Consider the following 27175-nt stretch of genomic DNA (forward strand, 5'->3'; position numbering starts at 1 on the left):
GGAAGACAAAGACTAGACAGACAGCTAAAATGGTATGGACTTCCAGGGAAGGAGTCAAGTTCTCTCAGTCCTGACAAAAGCCAAGGAAATGCCAGCCAGCCAGCTGTCAGAGAGGTTTGTGCCAGGAGGAAAGCAGGTAGCCCTGATGACCTCTGTCTGAGGACACTTGCAGCTGCCCTGACAAATAGGATGTGGGTGTCCAGACTGAAAAGAGGGTCTCTAGCCCCTAAAAAAGTGGCATTGAGGGCATAAACAAGTATTCGTGCCATACTCAGGGGTGTGGGCACCACACATCCTGGCAAGATGCTTCCCTCCGATCCCGCGGAGAGACTGGAGTGGGACAGATGGAAGTAGGAGGAAAAGTGACTGCTTGGGAGGTATTGGGCAGAGCAGAAGATAACTGCACCAAACCGGGACAGAACCAGACCAGACCATCCCAGATCTAGGGATTGCACATACTGTTCCTCCATTTGAATTGATGCTTTCCAAGAGGAGGGCATTCAATCATTCAGCAAATAGCTACTGAGTGCTGAATGTGAGCTGGATACTATGCTAGGTGCTGAGAATGAGTTTCCTGACTTCAAGGACCTCAAAACCAAGTCAGGGAGAAGGCTACTGAACACATAAAAATAATTTAAGATTGTGAGAAGGGTGACTTTAGGCTGGGATGGGGGTGGGTCAAGGAGGATGTCTTTGATATTTGGGTTAACAGGGATTTGAAGGGCCTTGCCCTGTTCCACTAGCCCTGCTCTCAAGGTCACAGTGGAGAAGAGAGTACATTTTGGGGAGTGTAACAAACAAAAGTCTCAGCATGTGCAGATAGGCAAGATGACAAGGAGGCATAAACAGGGAGGCAAAGAACACATTCTAGCCATGCAAGGGCAAATCCTATGTGCACATCGCCACTCATTAAGTACAGCCACCCTCAAAGCCTTTCCAGCTTGGGAGGGTAACAGGGCTCTGCGGGGGCGTGACACTCCCAGAGTACAGAGGTTGTCAAGTCTCTCTCCCAGTCAACCCCCCCGCCCATTCACCCTGGTCTCACCTCCATCAAGCAGCTCCTTGACAGTACGGTAGTCGTCGGCAAGAACAGCATAGTGCAGGGCTGTGCAGCCCTTGAAGCTGGCGCGGTTGTTCAGCCGATTGTTGAAGTCATCCTCTCGGGTGACCAGGACTGGGTAGGGGGAAGACAGTAACACAAACCCTTTCATTAGCAGCAAATACTCTGAGCCACCCACCTCACCTTCTTTTTCTTGACATTTTAATTCACTCACTCACTCATGTACCTACTTACTAAACAATGACACCTACTGTGTGCCTGGCAATCTGTGCTGGGCAAGAGAAGGTAAAACAGAAGCCAGTTAGTTCTACAAATACTTAATTACATCTATTATATATTAGAATTTATTTGGGGACACAGAAGTGAATCAGACATGGTCTCTGACCTAATCTAAAGGAGAAAGACAACAAACACATGTTTAGAGTATTATTAGAGATAAATACTATGTTACAAGTATAACAGGATGACAAAAAAGCTGAAGGGGAACCAGACCAGATGGTGCTGCAGTGCAAAGAGCATCGACCTGGGACGCTGAGGACCCAGGTTTGAAACCCTGAGATTGCCAGCTTGAGTATGGGCTCATCAACTTGAGAATGGGATCATAGACATGACCCCATGGTCATGGCTTGAGACTAAAGGTCATTGCCTTGAAGCCCAAGGTTGCTGGCTTGAGCAAGGGGTCACTGGTTCAGATAGAGCTCCCCCCAAGGCACATATGAGAAAGCAATCAATGAACAATTAAAGTGCCACAACTACAAGTTGATGCTTCTCATCTATCTCCCTTCCTGTCTGTCTGACTCTCCCTCCCTCTAAAAAACCCAAACAAATGAAGAAAACAAACAACTGCCAGAGGGAGCTTAGCTCAATTTGGGAACAAAGAGAGGATCCCAGAAGCCCAGAGTTGTGGGAATTGAAGAGGAGTCACCTAGGTGAAGAAATAAGCCTGGGGTAAGATAAGGGACCAGTGGGGAGCAAGTTAGAGGCTGTTCTTTGCAGAACACTAACACATCTTTGCTCTGATGATGTTTACAATCTAGTGCGTATTTAATAATATTTTGTAAGCCCTTTTAAAATTTATAAAAGCCACTAAAAATTTGAAACTACAGAAAAATACAAAGAACGGATCAATATCTCAGTGACTTGAGAAACTGCACTTAATTTTGGTATATATCCTTCTATATATATGCATATATATCCCACAAAATTGAAATTTACTATATTGCAATTTTGTAACATCCTTTTTCTAACGCTTAATAAATGCACTGTGAAAAAAAAAATAAATGCACTGTGAACATGTTTTTAAAGGTAAGACAAATAGCATTTTATGTGATCAAAGAACCAAAAACCCCAGGCTCATTTTAGTGCTACTATTCATGACTCTCCCTCTCTAAGAACCTAAAACCAGTTCTATCACTTTTATAGGAACCTATGGGTTGGGTGACCACACATATCCAGGATGAGCCTGGTTTATGCCTGTTGTCCTGGACAGTCCCAGTCTAGACAATAAACTGGAAGGTTACTCCATCTCTAAGGCCCTCCCTTGGGAAATGAGACCCCACACAACAGCTATGCTGCTCAGGTGATAGGGTTTCTTTCTGCTTCAATTATCAGAGTGACTGTTATGTTCCCTCCTGAACTGAGTTCACTGGGGGTAGACTTTGGGTTCTCCTACCCAAACCCTCTTCTCTCCTAGCCCACAGCACAGGCCTGCAACGGGTAGGCTCTTCTCACCCTCCATTGGATAAGGAGTATAATTTAGTCAAGAGGTAACTCACCCAGGTAGTCAAAAGCACCAGAGAACTCCCAAACCATTCTTTTCCAAGTAAGTGGTCTTGGAATAGCAACCATGCATTTTTCCTTCCAACAAAACTAGACTTCCTATTTAAAGTACAAAAAACCAGAAGGCTTTCGTGCCTCCTTTTAATACTAATAGATCTCATTTACTGACCTTTTTCTACTCTGTGCCTGGCATAGTCACTTCACATAATCTACTTAATTCTCATAATTACCTTATATAGTAGGTATTATCATTCTCATTTTATAGATGAGAAAACAGAAGAACAAGGGCATAGAGCTAATACAATATGTGGTTGAGTGAGGATTAGAACCCAGGTCTAATCTGAGTCCTTACTCTTTCTCTCCATCATATCATGCTATCATCCTCATTTTGCAAAAGACAAATCAGATCTCAGAAAAAGACACTTACAGCCTACATGTCTGATCCTAGCTTTGGCTCTTGTTATTCCTTCTTTTCCTGCTCAGGTGAAGGTGTAGCCAAACTTTTTGCAGAACTTGCCTGAGGTTTGTAGTTAGCATTCAGATAAGCTAGTTTAGGTGGAAGCATTTCAAATGTTTGACCAAAATGAAGTTGGTGGAGTATGTAACTGGGAATAGACGGCATTTCCTTGTGGTCTATGAAATCAACGGTCAATCAGCAATACCTCGTCCTTCCACTCCTAGTGCTATCTGACCTTTCCTGGAGTACAGAGAACAAGAAGGCCTTGGAGTAGCTGACATATAAGTCCCATACGCAAAGGTATCCGGGTTTTTCCCATAAGAGAAAGAACCCTTTAGGATAGGGGTCGGGAACCTATGGCTTGCGAGACAGATGTGGCTCTTTTGATGGCTGCATCTGGCTCTTAGACAAATCTTTAATAAAATAAAATAATAACGTTAAAAATATAAAACATTCTCATGTATTACAATCCATTCATTTCCTACTGCTCATGTTAATGGTTGCAGGTGGCTGGAGCCAATCACAGCTGTGTTCCAGGACAACACCAGACTTTTACTGGATAATGTGTAACGTACACGGGTCGTTGTATGGCTCTCACGGAATTACATTTTAAAATATGTGGCGTTCATGGCTCTCTCAGCCAAAAAGGTTCCCGACCCCTGCTTTAGGACCTAACTCAGAAATTACTCTTAGTCTCATCAAATCATGGTAAGGGACCTTGTTTCCAGCCCACTGCAGATTAGGAGAAGGAAACAAGAAGGTTGGGGAGGATGCTTCACAATCAAGCCGATTGATTATGATTACAATCAAGTGCTGCTCAGGCAGGGAGGGAAAAGAACAGCACAATAAAAAGCTAAAAAGGAATTCACAGACTACTGCACCTCAAAAGCCCCAAGGGCATCACTGAATTGCCACATAGGACATTAACTGCTGGATATAATGACGAATCTGAGGAAAAGTGATAGTTGGCTCAAGAAAGCAGGAAGCGTATAATCCATTTTACAAAGAAAACACATCATTCATTCAACAAACCACATTTAACAAGCACCAATGCATGGTGGTAGCTGCTGGAGATATACTAATGAATAAGAGTCTAGACCACTGAATAGACAAATTATAATGTTTCACAAGTGCAATTATAAAGCCTTATATAAGGTACTTACCATAAAAAGCAGATGAACTCTAGGAACACAGCTGGGGCTATTCAGTTCAGGGACAAAAGTTACCAGAGTCCAACATCACAGCCCAGCTTTTAAGAAATCATAGGAGGCCTGACCAGGCGGTGGCGCAGTGGATAGAGCATCGAACTGGGACGTGGAGGACCCAAGTTCAAGACCCCGAGGTCACCAGCTTGAGTGCAGGCTCATCTGGCTTGAGCAAAAAGCTCACCAGTTTGTACCCAAGGTTGCTGGCTCGAGCAAGGGGTTACTCGGTCTGCTGGAGGCCCGCGGTCGGGGCACATGTGAGAAAGCAATTGATGAACAACTAAGGTGTCGCAATGGCAATGAAAAACTGATGATTGATGCTTCTCATCTCTCTCCGTTCCTGTCTGTCTGTCCCTGTCTATCCTTCTCTCTGACTCTCTCTCTGTCCCTGTAAAAAAAAAAAAAATTAAAAAAAATAAATCATAGGAGGGCCCTTGCTCACCTCTGGGATCTCATCTCTCACCACCTCCTTTCTAATGCTCTTTTTTTTTGCCTCTGAGCTTTTGCAAATACTATTCCATTGCCTGGAACATTTTCTCCTTTCCCGTGCCTTCAGCTGGCTAACTTCAATTCATTTTTAGGCCTCTGATTAGAAATCACTTCCTTCAATGATTCCTACTAAGTCTGAGGTAGTTACTGCTCCTAGAGCTACCAGCTCCTTAGGCATCTCCTGATTACAATACTTACTGCATTCTATTGCAATTACCTGTTTACTTGCCTATGCTCTCCTTGAGGCAAAAAGCTCAGTGAGGACAGGAAATGGGACTATCTTCTCCACAGTTGCATCCCCAGTGCCCAGTACAGTGTCTGGCCACAAATATGTGCTTGACAAATATATACTTGTTGAACCAGCAAATATACACAATTCATAAATAAGCTTCTGATATTATTACCTGTTTTTGGAATGATGATAATGATGATGATGAGGAGGATGCCAGCCAACAAGTATTTAGTGGAGGCAGAGGAGTGTGGCTGTTAAGTGAGCTCTGGGGCCAGACCTGTGTTTACATTACAGTTCTGAATTTACTAACTGTATAGTCTTGAATAACTTACCTACCCTCTCTGTGCCAAGTTTTACCTGTAAATGGAGATGATAGTAGTACCCTTAGGGATACTCTAAGGATTAAATGAGACACTATGAGTTAGGGGCTTGGAACAATGCCTGCCATATAGTACCTCTCAGTAAATGTCTGCTATTATCCTTACTGTCTCACCTTGTGCTTCCAAAAGTGTATTCTCTCTGTGAAAGAGGCCCCTGCACATACTTTTCCCTTCAGCAAGGCACAGTTCTCAGTTAAGAACTATCTCTTTAAATCAATGTTACTCGGCAGTTTCTTGCCTGACAGCCTCTTTCCACCTAACCCTTATTAAAATTCTGCAGTACTGGTGTTCACAGAACACTCTTTGGGACTGAGTAGTGCATTACAATCTGTAAAGTATTTTCACTTGTTAAATATTTTGAAATAATCCTGTGAGATGTTAAGTTTATGTCCCCATTTTACAGGTGAGGATGTCACAATCGCTGGTGGTTGAGTTAGGCCCATTTTGTGCTCCTATCTCTTTTCCCTCATCACCCAGTTTTAGAAGCTCTGTCTCAGATCATCTTGCTAAAGTCTCCAGCTCATTAAATTTCATGTTCTTTTCTATTTAAAAAGAGTAGCTAAAGGTAGAAAGGTACAGGGAGAGGTATGGCACACACCCTCACACACATACCTCCTCTCACTTAAGAAAAGTATGCAAATCTACAGAAGCTAAAGTGACTCATCCAAGACAAGCTCACCAGCTGGCCACCATGGTGGTCTCTGGCAGCCCTGTGCTTACAGCTGGTCCTCAGCCAGTGAACCATCCCCTTCCCAACAAAGACATCCAGCAGCTTGTCTCCAGCACTGGCTCCTGCTGCCCCCCCCTCCATTCCTGTCTCTCCAATGGAAGCTGCTCCCCTGACCCTGACAACAGGGAGAGTGACAAGGCAACGCTTTGTCATCTTCTGCTCTCACCTCTGACTCTGATGCTGTACAGTCTATGCCTGGGTGCCAGAGCAAGTACGTGCCTGCTCCATCCTCTGCAGGAACCCCTGGTCTCAGCACTGCCAAAGAGTCAGCAGAGGTGAGAGTAGCCCCTGAAGCCCTTCATACAGTTTCATCAGTGCCTGGCCGCTCTGAAGCATTGATGAAACTGCAAAAAAACAAAAAACAAACAAAAAAAACCCCACAGAAAATAAACACATCCTTCCATGATGGTGAGAAAACAGTGATTTAAGGTAAAGGAGTCACACAGTCCTGATTCTTAGCTCTGCCATTTACTAAGTTCTTCTATCTATAAAATGGGTATGATAAACAATAATTTGAGGAACACTTAATATTTAAATATTATGAGAATCAAACCTGATAACAGGCTTTTAAAAACATTACCACAAACATTTACTAGTGCTGCTTTCTCCCTTGGGTTAAAGACAATGGGGACACAGAGACGAATCAGACATGGCTCCTGTCCTCATATTGCTAAGTCTATTGGGCAAGATTTTGAATAAAGGCAGATGAGGCAAGGTGGGTGGTCTCCAGACAACAAAAACTTTGTTACTGCTGCCTGTGCAGAGAAAAGGGAGCCCTAGGTACAAGTCCCATTCCCTCAGGTTCAGCCTCTACCCTCCACTCTCAGGGGCTGTGCAATCTAATGTCATGGAATGCCTAGCACTGCCCTGCCTTTAAAGATGTAAGCATGTCTCCATGAGCGGGAACCTCTGTGACTAATATGACAAACATGAGAACCCCTTACATTTTTGCAGCATTTTATGGTTTAGCAAGCACTACAATGCAATCATTCCCTTCGTCTCACGACAACCTAGGGTAGATGGATTAAGAGATACAGGTAAAGAAGTTAAGTGGCCTGCCCAACTCACACTGCTAGTGGGTAGGGAATTAGGACTAGACCTAGAGCCTGCCTGGCTCCATTCTCCATACTGCATAGCTTCTGCCAATGTCCACGAGGTCAAGCCTCACATAACCCAGGGTCAGCTAACCTGGCAGGAAGCTCACAAAGCTACAGTCTTATCGAGAGTCTCCGAGAAGGAGCTGTGAGCTCTCAGCTTCCTCCCACACAAGGTGTTTTGTATCTACAACCACATTAAATCCTCACTACAACCTGAGAGATAGCCACCCCACTGCCAGCATCGCAGGCTGCTTCCTCAGCCTTTGTGGGCACTGTTGGCTCTGCTTGTTGTGTTTGTCTTCAGTCAGTGGATGGGGCAAAAGGGAGACTCCTCTTGCTGGGTTCACCATGAGACCAACGCCGGAGGGCAAGGCCCTTCATATCCTTCCACAGCCTACACAGCCGCCTTCCCCTCCAAATTCTACCCATTCCTTAATGTCCAATTCAAAGCCCCCTTTTCCAGGAAGTCCTCTCCCCCTAGCTCTCCCTTGGATATGTCATGTCAATTATGTGTATCAGTTAATTATTTACTGTCTTATAATACCTCCTGTAATACTTTCTTGTGTTAAAATTTTCTCTTCTGTTCTGACTCCCCAACTCCCTTAGGCTACTCATGGATTACAGTAACTAGTCACAACATTTTCAGTATGTACTTTATACAGCATCATTCAGTTTTTCAAGCAGCTTGAGACTTCATCCACCTACTTGCCCACAAGCACACCACCGGAGCACCTCAGTACCGAAAGGGCTATGAGAGACATGCGTGCACAGGGTCTGACAGCAGCAAGGATGGAGAACATGTCATGTGGCTTAGGGAGAAATCTCCCAGAACTTTCTTCTATGGATGAGGGGGAACTTGCCAGGAGGAGAGGGGAAGAAGGGCATTCCAGGACAGGAAGTGGCATTTGCAAAGGGCAGAGGGTAAAGACTGCATTATCTGTCCATTCAAGAAACTGGAGTCCTTCTGTGAGCCTGGGATGCCAAGTAAAGTTGGGTGGAACAGTGGGCAGCAATGAGGTTGCCCAGGTAGGCAGAGGCCTGATCCTGAGAGGGGTTTGGATTCTATCCTGAAAGATATGGGCACGCAATTGTTTTTGTTAATGAATTATGCAGCTTGGAGAGCAGTAAGAACAATAAATCAGGGGACAAGAGAACTGGGTTTAAAAATGGGTCTTTCACTAACTTGATATGTGTCTCAATCCCTCTGTGCCCCAGATTCCCTTTCTTAAAATGGAAGAGTTTTTCTACATCAGTGGTTCTCAAGCTTTAGTGGTAACAGAATCATCTGGGTAACCTGTGAAAAACATCAGTTTTGGGGCCTGCAAGTCAGCACTTTATTTTTATTTATTTATTTATTTATTTTTTGTATTTTTCTGAAGCTGGAAACGGGGAGAGACAGTCAGACAGACTCCCGCATGCGCCTGACCGGGATCCACCCGGCACGCCCACCAGGGGGCGACGCTCTGCCCACCAGGGGGCGACGCTCTGCCCCTCCAGGGTGTCGCTCTGTTGTGACCAGAGCCACTCTAGCGCCTGGGGCAGAGGCCAAGGAGCCATCCCCAGCGCCCGGGCCATCTTCGCTCCAATGGAGCCTCGCTGCGGGAGGGGAAGAGAAAGACAGAGAGGAAGGAGAGGGGGAGGGGTGGAGAAGCAGATGGGCACCTTTCCTGTGTGTCCTTCATCCCTTTGGGCCTCAAATTTCTCATTAGTAAAACTGGGACATTAAATTAGAAATGATGGAGTCCTGGCCAGTTGGCTCGGTGGTAGAGCATCAGCCAGCATGTGAATGTCCTGGGTTCAATTCCTTATCAGGGTACACAGGAAAAGTGACCATCTGCTTCTCCACTCCCCCTATATTCTCTCTCTCTACCCCCCCACCCTTCCTGCAGCATGGCTTGATGGTTTGAGCAAGTTAACCTTGGGTATTGAGGATAGTTCTATGGCCTCCGCCTCAGGTGTTAAAAATAGCTCTGTTGCCGAGCAATGGCACAACAGCTCAGGTGAGCAGAGCATGCCCTTAGAGGACTTGCAGGATGGATCCCAGTCGGGCACATACAGGAGTCTGTCTCTCTGCCTCCACTCCTCTCAATAATTAAAAAAGGAAAGGAAGGAAGGAAGGAAGGAAGGAAGGAAGGAAGGAAGGAAGGAAGGAAGGAAGGAAGGAAAGGAGGGAGGGAGGGAGGGAGGGAGGAAGGGAGGGAGGAAGCAACACAGTGAGGGGAACATGAAATAATCAGCATCTAGGAAATGACAATTTTCAAATTAACATATCATCTCCTGTGCTGGAACTCATAATGTCCACATTCTTCTGTTTGACTTTCAGCAGCCTCTCCTACCTGATCCTAGTTAATTTCCTATAATAGACGTTCAAGCCCTGGCCGGCTAGTTCAGTGGTAGAGTGTCGGCCTGGCGTATGGAAGTCCTGAGTTCGATTCCCAGCCAGGGCACACAGCAGAAGGACCCATCTGCTTCTCCACCCTTCCCCCTCTCCTTTCTCTCTATCTCTTTCTTCCTTCCCCCTCCTGCAGCCAAGGTCCCACTGGAGCAAAGTTGGACCAGGCACTGAGGATGACTCCATGGCCTCCGCCTCAGGCACTAAAATGGCTCTGGTTGCAACAGAACAACGCCCCAGATGGGCAGAGCATTGCCCCCTAGTGGGCTTGCCAGGTGGATCCTGGTGGGGCACATGTGGGAGTCTGTCTCTCTGCCTCCCCACTTCTTCAGAAAAATACAAAAACAAAAAAATAGACTTTCAAATTCTCCCCTCCTGCTGATTGAGGCCCCCAAAACACGACCTTGGTGATCCTACAATAAATCCCCAGTGGGCAGCACTGTGTATTAGAAAAAGCAGAGAGTCCATTGGACTGGGAAGCAAAACTTACTAACCGTGTGACTTTGATAAAAAATTTTAACATCTCTGAGAATTTGCTTCCTCACCAGCAAAATAAATAATATCACCTATCTAATAAGATTCAATAATAAACCCAATTAAAAACTGTACCCAGGATCTGGGCTGATATTTTTCTAAAGACAAACAAATGGCCAAAAAGCAATAAAAGAAGTTCAACATTTTCAGCCAACAGGGAAATGCAAATCAAAACCACAGCATACGCCTTCACATTCATTAGGGTGGCTAAAGTAAATAAGACAGGCAATAATAACAAGTGCTGGTAAGGATGCAGAGAAGCTGGATCCCTCCTACATGGCTTGTGGGAGTGTAAAATGGTGCAGAGATTTTGGAAAAAAAGTCTGGCAGTTCCTCAAAGAGTAAACATACTGACTTACTATATGATCTAGAAATGCTACTGCTAGGTAAAAATCCACCCAAAGTGAAAAACATTACGTGCACACAAAAACTTGTACACAAACAGGTCCTGGCCATTTGGCTCAGTGGTAGAACATCAGCCTGGCGTGCAGGAGTCCCGGGTTCGATTCCCGGCCAGGGCACACAGGAGAAGTGCCCATTTGCTTCTCCACCCCTCCCCCTCTCCTTCCTCTCTGTCTCTCTCTTCCCCTCCTGCAGCCAAGGCTTCATTGGAGCAAAGTTGGCCCAGGCGCTGGGGATGGCTCTATGGCCTCTGCCTCAGGCACTAGAATGGCTCTGGTTGCAACAGAGTAACGCCCCAGATGGGCAGAGCATCACCCCCTGGTGGGCGTGCCGGGTGGATCCTGGTTGGGTGCATGCGGGAGTCTGACTGCCTCCTCATTTCCAGTTTCAGAAAAATACAAAAAAACTTGTACACAAACATTCATAGCGGCATTATTCATAATAGCTAAAAGCAGAGCCTGACCAGTGGTGGTACAGTGGATAGAGCATTGACCTAGGACGCTGAAGTCCCAGGTTCAAAACCCCAAGGTCACTGGCTTGAGCGCTGGCTTGCCAGCTTGAGCATGGGATTATTGATATGATCCCACAGTTGCTGATTTGAGCAAGGGGTCACTGGATCAGCTGGAGCCCCTGGTCAAGGCATTTATATGAAGCAATCAATGAACAACTAAGAGGTGCTGCAATTATGAGTTGATGCTTCTCATCTTTCTCCCTTCTTGTCTCTCTTTCTCTCACTAAAAAAAAAAAAGTCAGTCACAAAAGAACATGTTGTATATGAAACGTCCAGAATAGGCAAATCTATGGGACAGAAAGTGTATTAATTAGTGTTTGTCTACAGGTAGGGGGAGTTGGGAGGTAAAATGAGTAATGATTGATAACAGCTATGGAGTTTCTTTATGGTGTAATGAAAATGTTCTAAAACTAATTGTGGTGTACAACTCTTGGGGATAAACTAAAAACCACTGAATTATATACTTCAAATAACTGAACTGTACAGTATATGAATTAAATTTTCATAAAGCTGTTATATGAAAAAAATGTATGTAAGGAGCTGAGAACATTGCTTGGCATGTAGTAAGGACTCAATAAATGGTAATAAATTATTGTGCCTTTTCCTCTTCCTGATGCCACTCTGACCCTGGCCAGAATCATCACTAACACAAACACTGTAGACTATGTCAGGCTCAGTGCAGGGAGCTCATTTCAACATCATGGAGGGTCACAGGTAGATCCTGAAAGCTAATATCCCGGGACTAATAATAGTCTTCCTCCAATATCCAGATATTTAAATATGTAATTTGGAGTAATAAATTAATGGCCTGCACTTATTAAACACTTATTATGTCCTAGATATTATGCTAAAACTTTACAACTATTTTCCTCACAAGAACTATACTAGGTTGTTATTATTTCTAATAATGAAGAAACCAGGACTTAAAGCACTTATGTAGCTTGCCTCAGATCACATCAGTAGTCAAGGACAGAGCTGATCTGTTCAACCCCAAGGCTTGTACTCTTTTCTCTACATAGCTTCACTATTCTTTCCTTTAATTTACCTATGTTTTACTCATCCTTTACAATTGAAGCAGCCTGTTACTGATTTCTTTCCTCCATACATTCCAGTAATGTACAGTCTACATCAAATTAGTTAACATTTTCTTTTATATACAGTCTTATGTGTTCTCAGAATGCTTCATGTATATACTTAAAAAATTTTTTTAAATTACTTTTAGAAAAGAGAGAGAGAGAGAGAGAGAAGGGGGGGAGGAGCAGGAAGCATCAACTCCCATATGTGCCTTGATGGGGCAAGTCCAGGGTTTTGAACCAGTGACCTCAGTGTTCCAAGTTGACCCTTGATCCACTGTGCCACCACAGGTCAGGCTGCTTCATGTATATATTCTTGAATGTGGCAGGTGCTCAACAAATCTTCTTTAAGCTGTTTCCAGGCAGAAAGCAGGGTCCTGAAGGATAGAGACTGTGCCTTACAGATCTCTGTATCCTTCATATAGAGAAGGCACTATGGGTCATCTCATTGGGCCTATGGCTGGAAGACCAGACATTGCTTAAAAATGGTTCTCACAGGTACCCTGCTCTCTGCTATTGAACTGGAAGGTTTCTCCTTAAGAAGAGGACTCTGCTCACCTCATTATTACCTTATCATAGTGTAGCAGGGGAGCTGGCACAGAGCAGGAGCTCAGAACAGATTTGATAAGTTAAAAAGAAGACTGGGTCAGCATTTACTCTCCTGGAGACACAAGTACAGCCTTTCCATAAGAACCCCAAGCCCAACTTTCCTCATTCCCATGAAAGGGAAAGGGGAGAGCAGGAGGTTGACCTAGAACTTTAAGGGACAGGCTGTTGACCCTCCCTTTGGCCCTGGACAATCAATCTGGCATCTTCTCTGATCCAAGAACCCTCTGACCACAGACCCAGATGGGGCTTTCCAGAACCTGTTTCACTTTCACATGATCAAATTCAAAGGTATTCAAATTTCCAATCGTCTTATAAATGTCAATTTTATAGTTTGTTTGAATCAGGATCTAAATCAGATTCACATATTGCTATTGATATGTCTCAGAGATGGTAAAAATAATATATGAGGTGGGGGAAGTAGATGGGGAATATAGAAAAAACATCAGCCATGTGTTAATTGTTGAAGGAACTTGGTACATGGGAGGTTATTTTTTCTAGCACGAGAGAAAGAGAGACAGACAGACAGGAAGGGAGAAAGATGAGAAGCATCAACTCATAGTTGTGGCCCTTTAGTTGTTGATTGCTTTCTCATATGTGCCTTGACAGCAGCAGGAGGGCTACAGCAGAGCAAGTGACCCCTTGCTCAAGCCAGTGACCTTTGGGCTCAAGCCAGAGACCATGGGGTCATGTCTATGATCCTACACTCAAGCCAGCGACCCTGCGCTCAAGCTGGTAAGCCCGCACTCAAGCTGGCAATCTCTGGGTTTTGAACTTAGGTCTTCAGCATTGCAGGCCAATTCTCTATCCACTGCGCCACCACCTGGTCAGGCTTCATAGGAGTTTTTTACACCATTCTGACTACTTTTTTAAAAATTCAAAGATAAGGCCAACTCAATCTGTTATTCCATTATCTATAGGCCCATCAACACTCCCTCTGAACCTCCTCTACTTCCCAACTCTCCTAACTTCCAGAGTAGTAACATGGTAGAAGGTCCCAAGATTCCCTTCGATGTCCTATAATTACTCTAAGCTCATGTTTCTCCTCCCCCTACTCTGCCCCCATCCTAACCAAAGCAGTATTCTTTCAGCTCCAAGGTCCTCAAGGCAGGGCTGACTATAAGAAAGGAAGGAGCCTGCTCTCTCTGCCTCTCAGCCAGACATGCCACTTGGTGGCCAAACTTGGTCCCTCTGTACTCCCATCTCTACATCTGCTTTCCTCTCCTCTGCCTTTTCTTCAAGATGTTAAAAACTTGCAATAAAAAGCAAATACAAAATGCTGTAATTAATAGCCAATTCCAAGCCAACCCAGCATCTCTACTAATAAACCTCAACACTTGCAAAAAGAACAATAAATTCTGCCCCTCTCTGGTTCTGAGGTGGTCTCTTTTGAACACTCTGTGTGTGTGTGTGGGTAAGTGTGTCTACATATATATTTATTTTCCTTTATTTCCCATCCAGGGAGGGGCAGAATAATGAACTGCGTGCGTCAGGGAAGATGAATCTGAGATACTAGGGAGCAGTGCAGTAAAAAGATTAAAGTGTTATTATTGTTGTTTTTTTTTCCCCCATGGTCCATTGTGACAGCTCGACCGTCATCTGTAAAAAATGTCTCAGCGAGAGATAATCATCGGAAACTCAATAAAGCGTCAGGGGGAGCCTCAGCCCCCATCAATCACCGGTGCCTGGAAAATTTCAGCCCTCTGTCTCCCTTCCTGCTATCCATATAAATGTCTCTAATATATTTTGTGTGGTGTGTGGGACCCATCCCTGATTTGGAACTTTTGATGAAAAAATATTTATACACAAAATATGTAAATATGTTAAAAATCGCAAGACTAGTTCTTTGCTACCCCATCTCACATTTTCTTATTTTTATAAATGCATCGAATTTATTCTTTTTAATAAAATATGTCAACTAGTCTATCTCCCTCTCCTAGTCAAATGTATATACAGGTTTGGAGGGCTTAGAAGGATGAACACAATTTACCTACTGGCTGATACACTTAATCTTGAAATTGGCCAAAAGACCTGATGGATTGACAGTGTGTTGTCCATCTTGGTGACTCTATAGCAGCCAGCACTACTGAGAAATGACATGTAGAACCACAGGCCCTGGACGTGCAACAAGGCTCTGACAATGATGAGGAAGAGTCAGGGACATTATAAAAAATAATAACTTGCCCCAACAGATTTTGGCCTGGCAGATTTCCAAGCCTTCCAAGACTTTGGACAAGCCGAAAGTTCAGGGCTGACTATGTAGTAGGGCACACAGACTGGTATGGTTGCTGGGTTCTCTACAAGACCAGGAGACAGACTCCAGGATCTGGCATTATCTATCTGCCTCAGTGTCCTTTCCTGCCTGCATCATAGGGCTATAGCACATAGTATCAATAAATGTTGCAAGCTGCTGCTAAAGCTATCCCCATCATCGTCTCCTTACCATCCTCCCCCTGCTTCTCCACCCTGGAAGGAATAGGCTCCATGGAGCCCTATCCTTAGGACATTCAAGGCTCTTCTCTGTCTAAAGCAGGGGTCCCCAAACTTTTTACACAGGGGGCCAGTTCACTGTCCCTCAGACTGTTGGAGGGCCGCCACATACAGTGCTCCTCTCACTGACCACCAATGAAAGAGGTGCCCCTTCCGGAAGTGCGGCGGGGGCCGATAAATGGCCTCAGGGGGCCGCAGTTTGGGGACGCCTGGTCTAAAGGATATAAAGTCCAAGCATTTGATCTGGCCCCAGTTTACTAACTGTTCATTACTCTCTAAAATCTTCTGCTGTGAAGATGCTTCACCTTAACAAGTTCACTTGCTGGCCTGAAACTTTTTTTTTTCTGTTTCCTACCTCTGAATGTTTGGACATAACATACCCCTTCTCTGCTCACATCCAACTGCGCCCTCCATAAAACCTTCTTATACTTCAAGGTTCAAATGCCCATTTTTTTTTTCCTTGGGTGCTCAGTCAGAAATTGTTTTCTCTGAGTTCTGACAGTCGTTGTTGAATATTGTGTTGGTCATACCTTCAGTCTTAATTATTATTAATTATTATTCTCACTAGCACCTTGCATTTGCATGATGCCTTATATTTTCTCTCTTTTTTTTGAGAGAGAAAGAGAGAGAGAGAGAGAGAGAGAGATGGAAGGACAGACAGGAAGGGAGATGAGAAACATCAACTAGTAGTTGTGGCAACTCAGCTGTTCAATGATTGCTTTCTCGGGGAGTGGGGGCTGCAGCCGAGACAGTGATTCCGTGCTCAGGTCAGCAACCTTGGGCTTCGAGCCAGCGACTTTTAGGCTCAAGTCAGCGACCATGGGGTCATGTCTATGATCCTATGTTCAAGCTAGTGAGCTTGTGCTCAAGCTGGTCTCAAACTGGCGACCTTGGGGTTTCAAATGTGGGTCCTCAGCATCCCAGGCTGACACTCTATGCACTGTGCCACCACTTGGTCAGGCATGCCTTGTATTTTCTCATTCTTTCATAACTATTTCAATCTGGCCTTTACATAAAACTGTGGTACAGGTAATGTTCTCTATAGTGAGATAATCAAGGTTCAGATGATTAAGGAGAATTGTCCAAGGTCACATAGTTAGGTGACAGCCATTCTCTGGACTCTAAATAGAGTTTGGCTGTTTGTGGATAATAGTTTTCTACAAATGGAAAGAATTTGGGAGACTGTGTCAAAGACTCTGAAGTTCTAATAAAGTTCTATGAGAGTATGAGGACAATAATAATATATTTCTCTGAAGCTAGAAACGGGGAGAGACAGTCAGACAGACTCCTGCATGCGCCCGACCGGGATCCACCCAGCACACCCACCAAGGGGCAATGCTCTGCCCCCCTGGGGCATCGCTCTGTCATGACCAGAGCCACTCTAGCGCCCGGGGCAGAGGCCAAGGAGCCATCCCCAGCGCCCGGGCCATCTTTGCTCCAATGGAGCCTCGCTGCGGGAGGGGAAGAGAGATATAGAGAGGTAGGAGAGGGGGAGGGGTGGAGAAGCAGATGGGCGCTTCTCCTGTGTGCCCTGGCCGGGAATCAAACCCAGAACTTCTGCCCACCAGGCCAACGCTTTACCACTGAGCCAACTGGCCAGGGCCGACAATAATAATATAGAAACAGAAATTAATATGAATGGCTTCCTTTATGTTCTGGTTTTAGGCTAGGGATATAAATATACCATCTCTAACTCTCCCAATGGCCTTTATTTTACAAATAAGGAGACAGAGCCTCTGAGAGGTGCACAAAATTGCTCCAGGTGTCACAGCTTTTGTGTTCTGAACACCTATAATATAAGGCATAAGCACACAGGCTCTCTAGGAGTAAAGCTTAAGTGACAAAATAAGATTTCTTCTAGGGAGGAGAAGGTCCAGGAGAGTTATTTAAAGCAGTTCAGGCCCTGGCCGGTTGGCTCAGTGGTAGAACATCAGCCTGGCGTGCAGGAGTCCCGGGTTCGATTCCCGGTCAGGGCACACAGGAAAAGTGCCCATCTGCTTCTCCACCCCTCCTCCTCTCCTTTCTCTCTGTCTCTCTCTTCCCCTCCCGCAGCCAAGGCTCCACTGGAGCAAAGTTGGCCCGGGCGCTGAGGATGGCTCCATGGCCTCTGCCTCAGGCGCTAGAATGGCTCTGGTTGCAACAGAGCAACACCCCAGATGGGCGGAGCATCGCCCCCTGGTGGGCATGCTGGGTGAATCCCAGTTGGACACGTGCGGGAGTCTGTCTGACTGCCTCCCGTTTCCAACTTCAGAAAAATACAAAAAAATAAAATAAAATAAAATAAAAAATAAAGCAGTTCAAGCACAAGGCAATAATGAACACCAGTAGTCTAGCTCATACTACTCAGAGTAGGAGTCTGTTAGATATGCAAAAATCTCAGGTCCCACCCAGACCTACTAAATCAGAATTTCTGGAGGTGAGGCCCAGAAATCTATTTTAACACACTTGCTAGGTGACTCTTATTTCCTTAGAAGCCTTATTACCGCCATCTGAGTTTGTGCTGTCCCGGGGCATACATTCTCTGCTGGGTAGGGCTGGGCATGCAGTGGGTGCTGGGTGGTTAACTTATACTAAACAGATGAGCTAGGATGAGACCACTCCTTGGCATGCCCTGGGGAGGGAAAGAAATATTAGAGAACAGTTTCATTACCGCCAGTGGGGACTCCTAGCCACCTCCTGAATTCCAGGATACTTGTCCACTGGTTTGTGATGTGCCAGCTTGCACCGTCCTGTTCCCCATCTGAAGACAGAGATGAGGAGGTCAGCTGCAGCAGATGAGGACCTGCAGCCTCTGGAGCTGTGGGAAGGGACCACCTGAGCTGATAAGGATCAATACGGCAGGCCCAGCCTGGAAAGCCAGGCCCTCTGCCCCCAGAAGGGCCCTATGCCAATTCAGCTTCAGCACAACTCATCTTTATTCAGCTGAGAAGAGAAGCTGACTTATAGTCTGCTCTGGCCACGTTTCTGCCGTGTTTTATTGTTTTAATTGTACATATGAGAGGCGCTCAGAGTACTCGCTTGCATTTCTGACAGCCCCAGACACCCAATGTTTATAATAGTTACTTACAAGCAGCCAGCGGCATCCCTGGCTGGGCAACTAGTTTTTTGTTACCACTAATTTACTGCCTCCTCCACCTGAGGATTGGGGTCCACTACCCGTCAGCCAGCCACAAGTGGAACTCTCCTGGAGTGGGCATGGGTGGGGGCATGGGTGGGGGCATGGGTGGGGCAGAGGCCCCAAGTGGAATGTGGTCATGGTCAGAGAATGAGTTGGCAGAGCAGCAGCTGTGATCTCCATGTTCCCCTCTACCTGTGTCCCATGTATGCCTTTCTCAAGCTGGGTCCCCTGCTCACAATCTTGTTTTTACCCTTCAAAGCCCAGGTCAAAACCTACTTCTTTAAGTACATTACTTGCTCTAATGGCGAGCCTAGAGTTTCTAGAACCTTAAAAATGACATGGCTGACATGGACCTTGGAGGCCAGAAACCAATGTCCCAGGGCAAGATACTCTTTACAGAATCCCTATTGGGCAGACTAGTCTCTTGGCAGTGCTCTTTGAGTGGTGAGTTGCTCAGTACCTCTAAGCCTGCATTATACAAGCCAAAATCTACCCCCATAAAGAAATCCTTCATTAAAGGTCACTATGCTTTACACATGATATTTCTGTTCATCCTAACAACCCTATAACATAGGTATTGTTATCCCTATGACACAAATGAGAAAACTGAAATTCACTTGCTGAAGATCACACAGCTAGTAAGTTAAGTGACAGCTTAGATGAACCATGACTGGTTGGCATCAAAGCCTGCCCTTTCACTAGGACACCATCATGCCTCTAAATATGCCACTCTAAGAGCTGGAGAGAATGGACAGAATAGTCAGGTCAACAAGGTTTCTCTGCCAAACATCTTGGCACTGCCTCTACCAGTAAACCACCAGAAATGCGAACACTGTAAGGGTGGAAGAGATTGTGATGTGCCTAACTGAGCAGGCTCCTTATTAAGGAGCAATGGCCATATGTACAACAGGAGAAGCATTTCACTAGGAAGGGGGCAATCAGTTCCAAAGTCATCAAAAAGGCCATGAAGTTTCTTTCTTCTCCAGGCTATGACTATCCCGAGAACACAAGGCAACATCTCCAATGCCCTTTGGTTTCCCTTATCTGATTCTCTTTCCTCTTTACACCTTGAATGCTGGTATACTGAGTGTGGGACTTAGCCTCTCACCCCCTCACTTTAACTTCTTTTCTTGGGCAGTTTCAATCACATCCATTTCCTCAGGGAAATGCCAGTGACTCCTAAATCCCTATCTCCTGCCAGACTTCTCCTTTGAACTCCAGACCCACACATCCAACTGTTCACCCAAAGCAGAAATTGAGGTGTCACTACGGAGGTCTCCTTGTCCATCAATTCCCACATTCCACTGAAAACTCAACCTCTTCCTAATATTTTTCTAATACCTATTTTCTCCATTCCCAAAGATCACTTTTAGAAGTCTTGAGAAATGATAGGTGCATTTTGGGGGAGAGGGGCACAGCTTCTCATCTAATTCTCAAAGGGGTCCATCATCCCCTAAAGGTCAAGAGTCATTGCTAATCTCTCTCTCTTTCAATTCATTCATCCCCATCATGTCAGAATGGCCCATCTAGAATGTAAATGTAAACTGAGCAAAACCCTGCTTAAAATCCTTTGATGGATTTCAGAAAACAGTATGAGCTCCCTAGAACTGCCTTTCAAAATTCTTCCCATGTGAAACCCCAATTCCCTCTCCACTCTTCTTACTATTTTTCTTAGCACTGTGGCCAATGATTCTATCTGCTGTCACCTACCCACCCCACGTCTCTGCATGTATTGGTCCTTCTGCCTGAAGGTTCATTCTTCTTAGTCTGCCTGGCAACTTCCAACTCATCCTTAAGACCTAATTCAAAGTCACTTACCCTGTGATACTTCCCAGACACCAGCGTGCCATGAGGTAGAGCTTACCAGCAACTCTATCAGTGCTACCTAGAGCCTTTGTACACCTACCTTTGCATTTGCCACTCTGCACTGTGATGCCTTGTCCATAAGGCTGTCTGTCTTATTTACTGGGAGCAATGTTGAGGGGCTAGAGCAGGGGTAGTCAACCTTTTTATACCTACCACCCACTTTTGTACCTCTGTTAGTAGTAATATTTTCTAACCGCCCACCGGTTCCACAGTAATGGTGATTTATAAAGTAGGGAAGTAACTTCATTTTATAAAATTTATAAAGCAGAGTTACAGCAAGTTAAAGCATATAATAATAATTACTTACCAAGTACTTTATGTCATATTTTTGCTAAGTTTGGCAGAATATATCTTTATAAAACAACTTACTATAGTTAGTTAAATCTATCTTTTATTTATACTTTGGTTGCTCCACTACCACCCACCATGAAAACTGGAATGCCCACTAGTGGGCAGTAGGGACCAGATTGACTACCACTTGGCTAGAGCATATAAATTCATTTTTGTATTCCTAATATCATGCTGAATTATAAATAAAACAAATAAGCAATTATAATTGTAGAACACTTTACAATTTACACAACACATACTTTATCTCTTGATCTGTACAATACTGATAAGGCAGACAAGGAAGATTATTACTTGCTTTTAGGAAGGTCTTGCCAAGGTCACAAAACTATAATTTACCACCTCCCTTCAGCACTGAGCACAGGATGAGGCCCACAGAAAAACCCATTAAAAATCTGATGGACTTTGGTACTGACTCCATGCTCCAATGAAGTTGGATAGTAAAAGACTGTCCAAATTTCCTGAGCTTGTGACTTTCCTTTGAATCTGCCTAGAAACACTCTGGGCAAGGGGAATCACCTCTTGTTCTACTCTACCCTCTTCACACATTCCCACAAGTCAGGTACTTTCCTGTGAAAAGTCAATGCAATCCAAAGAAAGGGGAACAACAGGGTCCTTTTGTTTCTGTCTACTTCATCAATGAGAATGACCAACAGCTGGGTATAGCACCTTGTATACAGTAGGCAGTGAATAATTATTGGTTGTATGAATGAAAGAATGAGATAGCTATAAATGGAAAAAGAATAAATATGACTAAGAAGAAGCCAAAGGCTTAGTCTGCTAAGGAGAGAAGAGATTCCTGAGATGATACTAAAGGTACTGTCACTCTCTAGCCATAGAGCCCATGAATTTGGAGAGCAGAATATAACCAAATTGATATACCAGGGAAAATCGGATGAGCTGCCAGAAAACTGTGATAGGCAAAGGTAGTCTGGCATTAAAAAAAAAAGTGCTGCCTGACCAGGCGGTGGTGCAGTGGATAAAGCATTGGACTGGGATGCTGAGGACCCAGGTTCGAGACTCCGAGGTTGCCAGCTTGAGCGCGGGCTCATCTGGCTTGAGCAAAATAAAAAATGCTCACCAGCTTAGACCCAAGGTCGCTGGCTCAAGCAAGGGGTTACTCGGTCTGCTGAAGGCCCGCGGTCAAGGCACATATGAGAAAGCAATCAATGAACAACTAAGGTGTTGCAACAAAAAAACTGATGATTATGCTTCTCATCTCTCTCCGTTCCTGTCTGTCTGCCCCTGTCTATCCCTCTCTCTGACTCTCTCTCTCTGTCCCTGTAAATAAAAAAAAAAGTGCTGAGAGGTAGCTCTTGCAAGCTACAAAACAGTGAGTTTATCAATGATTCCTGAAAAATTTCTAGACTGTATTTTTTTTTAATGGTTCTTAAACACTCAGGCACTAGTATGGGTTTCCCTGAGGAGGAGACCAGACCTTTACAGACAACCTAACATCTGTTTGGGAAAGGGTTCCTAGTCAAAAGTTTGACAAATGCTAAACATTTTATTTTAGCAGAATATCTGAGAAATCCCTTAAAATTTTGTGGACACGACAAAAAAGAATCAAGTTTGGTAGATTTATAGTTGTTAATGTTGAATAATGCCTCAAAATTGTCCTGATCATGTGGTCTAGGGCTCTGTACTTTAATAGGGTTCTTATAAACACTTCATCAAAGACTAGTAAAGTCCATGATGACAGTGATTTTGTCTAACTCAAGTGCCCAGAACAGTGACTGCTAAACAGACATGTAATTAATAAAAATTTTAAAATTATTTTTAAATAAATAAAAGAATCCATAGAAAGCCTGTTCACTAAATTTATAGATCACTCAAAATAAGCAGATACCTAACATTTTATCTTTATTTCATGATAGATACAATAGCCTTTTCCAATATTTTTGTTGTCTATCTACCTACCTACCTACTTATCTAGAATATAAGCTGGCTAACACAAGAATTGAAAAGATTCAAGAGATGGACCAAAGAAAAAAAAAGACAAAAAGAAGGAAGGAGAAATGAAGCAGGCATTGTTCTAGGCACTTGAGTTAGACAGGATCCCTGCCAACATGTACTTTATGTGCTAGTCTTTGATTTCAACGGAAGGAAAGAGAAGGGGGAGGAGGGAGGGAGGGAGGGAGGGAGGGAGGGAGGGAGGGAGGGAGGGAGGGAGGGGAGGAAGACATGGAGGAAAGAAGGAGAAAATATCTAGAACAGGTACACTTCAGCCTAGGTCAAATCCAGCTTGTTGCCTATTTTTGTAGTTTTATTGGAACATATCAATGCATGTTCAATCATGTACTGTTTGTGGCTGCCTCAGCACCAGAATGGCCAAGCTGAGTAGTTACAACTGAGAGTGAAGAACTCACAAAGTTTAAAATGGAATATCTGGCTGATCACTGATCTAGAATATTGAATATATGCATCAACCTGGAGAGAACTATTAGAACACAAAGGTAGAAAACTTAAATGCAGGGGGTAGAGATGGTGCAACAGCAGAGAGAGGATGGACTAGATGACGTCTCAGCTCTGAGATTCTATGAAATCAAAAATGCTTACTGAGTTCTGCTGGGATCCTGAGAGCAGGTGAGAAAGCACTGAAATCATCCCTTCCCCTTCTTCTGGCCCTGCCTCCTCAGTAAATGTTCTTCCTTACTTTTTCGTAAGAGCTGAGGCAGACAGCAAAGCTGTGTCTGAGTGAAGAGAGGATAGCCTACAAGCTGAGTCCCTTCATCTGAGGCTGCAAATATAGGGCAAATCTGATAGGAAATTCTCCTGTTTGAAACATAAAGTGAATATAGTTCTTCCAGTTCAGTGGGACTTGAAGGAGGTACAGGTCATGGTCTGCACATGGAACTGTCAGCTGAGGGAGGAAGAAAGGCATGGAAAGATGAGAGTTCAACTAACCACACACAAAAGGCCAAGATTTAGAGAACGTTAAAAAGAGCATCTGAGAGCAGATTGCAATTATTGCCAAGGACAGGAAAGGCTTTGTGGAGGAACTAGCTGCAGCAGTAGAGCTTGACAGAAGAAGTGGCTTTAGAGAGGTGAACAGGTGGGGAAGGGCAACTTCACACTCATCCAGGCAGCAACACTCAGATGCGCTTAACGTTCCCCTCATGCTACCAGTTTGAGACACCTTGCTGGCGCAGCAATGACACCTTTGCTCTCTGGGCTACCACACCCACAGCAGTCTCGCAGCCTCCCTGACAGCTCTTGCTGCTTTGGCTGAACTTCCCTCCAGGTCAATGTTCTGACCAGCAGGCAGTCAGCATGGCTGACTGTCTCCCGGGCATCACTGCCAACCCTAAAGCAGCAACTGCTCCACTGCCCTGCTGCTAGAAGCTGAGAGGAACCTCAGCCTCGGCGCATGGTCCAGGGTAATGGGCAGGCAGGGGGGCCAGTCTAGACAAGCAAAAGCTCAAATGTAAAGTGTTCATTTCCCCCTGCAGCCTAAGTGACTTGCCCTTTTCACAACCCCACTTAGGAGGAACTACTCACCAGAAGCTACAGCAACTGAGCTGCCCGGGTACCCTCTAAAACAGTGGTCCCCAATCCCCGGGCCGCGGACGGGTACCGGTCCGTGGGCCATTTGGTACCAGTCCGCAGAGAAAGAATAAATAACTTACATTATTTCCGTTTTATTTATATTTAAGTCTGAACGATGTTTTATTTATTTTTTTTAATTTTTTATTTATTTATTTTTTACAGAGACAGAGAGTGAGTCAGAGAGAGGGATAGACAGGGACAGACAGACAGGAACGGAGAGAGATGAGAAGCATCAATCATTAGTTTTTCATTGCACGTTGCAACACCTTAGTTGTTCATTGACTGCTTTCTCATATGTGCCTTGACCATGGGCCTTCAGCAGACTGAGTAACCCCTTGCTGGAGCCAGCGACCTTGGGTTCAAGCTAGTGGGCTTTTTGCTCAAACCAGATGAGCCTGAGCTCAAGCTGGAGACCTCGGGGTCTTGAACCTGGGTCCTCTGCATCCCAGTCTGATGCTCTATCCACTGCGCCACCGCCTGGTTAGGCCGATGTTTTATTTTTAAAAAATGATTACATCCGTCTAAGACTCTTGATGCTTGTCTCAGTCACGTGATACATTTATCCGTCCCACCCTAAAGGCCGGTCCATGAAAATATTTTCTGATATTAAACCGGTCCATGGCCCAAAAAAGATTGGGGACCACTGCTCTAAAAGACATGTAACCAAGCCCTGGTATGGGTGCACACTGCTGCTTTCTTCTGAAGACATCCTAATAACCACCATGCAACACCCTGGGTAGACAGTGTCATCAGTATGACCACCCATTTTATACACATAGGCATCAAGGCACAGAGAAAGCCCACTATTTGTACAGAGTCACACAGTAAGTTGAGGGGCCAGTCCCAGAGATAGGATTGTATTTTACATATAAGAGGAGGGAAAAAGCACTATTGAGAGTAGTGTTAAGAGATTTCTGAGCTTGAGGAAAGCAGTGAGGCTGTTTTCTAGTTGACAGGGTAAGTCTGCAGGAAGTATAAGAGAAACAAATCTACCTTCCATCCAGTTGCCTTGTTTTATGTAAACCTGCTCCACTGTCCTCTCATTTGAGGCTCCACAGGCTGAAGTGCTTTTGGGAGAACACCAGCTGTAAGGTTCCCCTCACTCCCAATCCAGTCATGAAGTCAGGGCTTTAATTTATTATTCGCCAAGACTTTTGAAGTGACATAAATTACAGAGCCTGAAGGGGCTGTGAAGGGCATCTGTCCAAGTCCTTGGGTTATCCCTGAGATCCCAGAGGACAAGGGCCTTGCAGGCCCTCACTCTGACTTGCTGGTAGAACTGACATAGAGCACAGCTGCCTGGAAGCCACAGGGAGGAGTGCTCAGAACAGCAGGGTAGCTTGCACTTACCTTCCAAAGAATGGATTCCCTGCTCCTTGGCAGTCTTGTAAACACTGCTGAAATTGTCCCCAAGGTTTGCGTCAGCACCAGCAGCAAGCAGGACCTGCACCACACTGGAAGAAATCAGACAGAAGTGTCAAAAGCAGGAAAGGGCCAGGAAGTAGAGACCCAGATTCTGAAGCATATTTGAGGATTATATTTGCCTCTCCTCATGAGTGGTAACAGTAGAAAGAACAGTAACTCTGTGATTCTCAAAGGCAGGAGTAGAAGAGCTGGTTCTGAAACTAACTGGCTGAGGCTCTGGACAAGTTATCTATCCCTGTTTAGGGCTTGGTTTCCACAACTGTAAAGACAAAATGTTTATTCAACAATTACTTATCCAATGCTATATTCTGGTCACTGTCCCAGGGGCTAGGGTCTGTGCCCTCATGGAGCTCAAAATATTCTGAAAAGTACAAGAGTTTAGTAGAAAATTACAGCAAACCGTGATGAAGGCTATGATGGAAGAAGTGCTGTTTGCAGTGAGAAACCGAGGGTATCAAGAAGGGACTGACTCCCAGTGGTATTTAAGGTACTGAAGATTTGAAAGCTGAAGAGCCAGATCTGGGATGGTGAAGTGGGAGGACTCACTGTATTTTACAAATCTTGGAGGCAAAAAAGTACAGTGCCAGAAGAAAGCAGAGTGGAGTACAGTGTAAGGGGAAGAACAGTGGGAGAGGTAAGCCACTGAAGAGCTTAGGGGGGAAGTCACATGACAACATATGCTTTTCCTCCCCACTTCAAAAGATACACATACTTTAAAACTTGGAAACTATATTAAAAATTAAATTACAAATGAAAAGTCTCCCTTTATATCTATGTCCTTCAGCTAAGTTCCAGTGGTAACCACTATTTATAGTGTTTCCTTCCAAACCTTCACTTTTGAAAGAGTCGCCCCAGTGGCTGTGTGAGAATGGACTGGAGGGAGCAGGACCAGAGGCAGAAGCCTCCACAGGGTCGTAGTGAGGTTGAATTAGGTAAATTTATAAAACACCAGCATAGTGCTTAACCCAGGAAGTGCTCTGTTGATGTCAGCTTCCCTTATACTATGTAAAGCTCTGGCTAATGCTTTCTTTTTTCCTAATAAAGGACTCATGTTCACTATAGAAAATTCAGAAAAATATACATAATCAAAAAGAAGAAAATGTTATTAGAATATACAACATTTGTCCAGCTTTTCCAAAGTATACATACTTTTTTTTTTAAAAATGGGATCACACATAAACTCTAACACAAACATATACACCTTGCATGTTTTAAATATTTACATTTTTTTAAAATTTTTATTTATTTATTTATTTTTTACAGAGACAGAGAGTAAGTCAGAGAGAGGGATAGGCAGGGACAGACAGACAGGAACGGAGAGAGATGAGAAGCATCAATCATTAGTTTTTCATTGCACGTTGCAACACCTTAATTGTTCATTGATTGCTTTCTCATATGTGCCTTGACCACGGGCCTTCAGCAGACTGAGTAA

At 44.5% G+C, this 27175-nt stretch overlaps 1 protein-coding gene across 1 annotated transcript in view; it reads right to left on the reverse strand.

Annotated features, from left to right (window-relative positions):
• Window positions 1-27175, reverse strand: part of CLPB (ClpB family mitochondrial disaggregase) — a 183775-nt gene that overhangs the window by 79668 nt on the left and 76932 nt on the right. The window contains exons 4-5 of the mRNA XM_066367494.1: window positions 25669-25772; window positions 1046-1174 (exon numbers count right to left, since the gene is read on the reverse strand). Of these exons, the coding sequence (XP_066223591.1) occupies window positions 1046-1174; window positions 25669-25772 (233 nt within the window). The remainder of the gene's footprint in view (window positions 1-1045; window positions 1175-25668; window positions 25773-27175) is intronic.

This window comes from Saccopteryx leptura, chromosome 1, assembly GCF_036850995.1.
Source record: "Saccopteryx leptura isolate mSacLep1 chromosome 1, mSacLep1_pri_phased_curated, whole genome shotgun sequence".
NCBI classification, from domain to species: domain Eukaryota; kingdom Metazoa; phylum Chordata; class Mammalia; order Chiroptera; family Emballonuridae; genus Saccopteryx; species Saccopteryx leptura.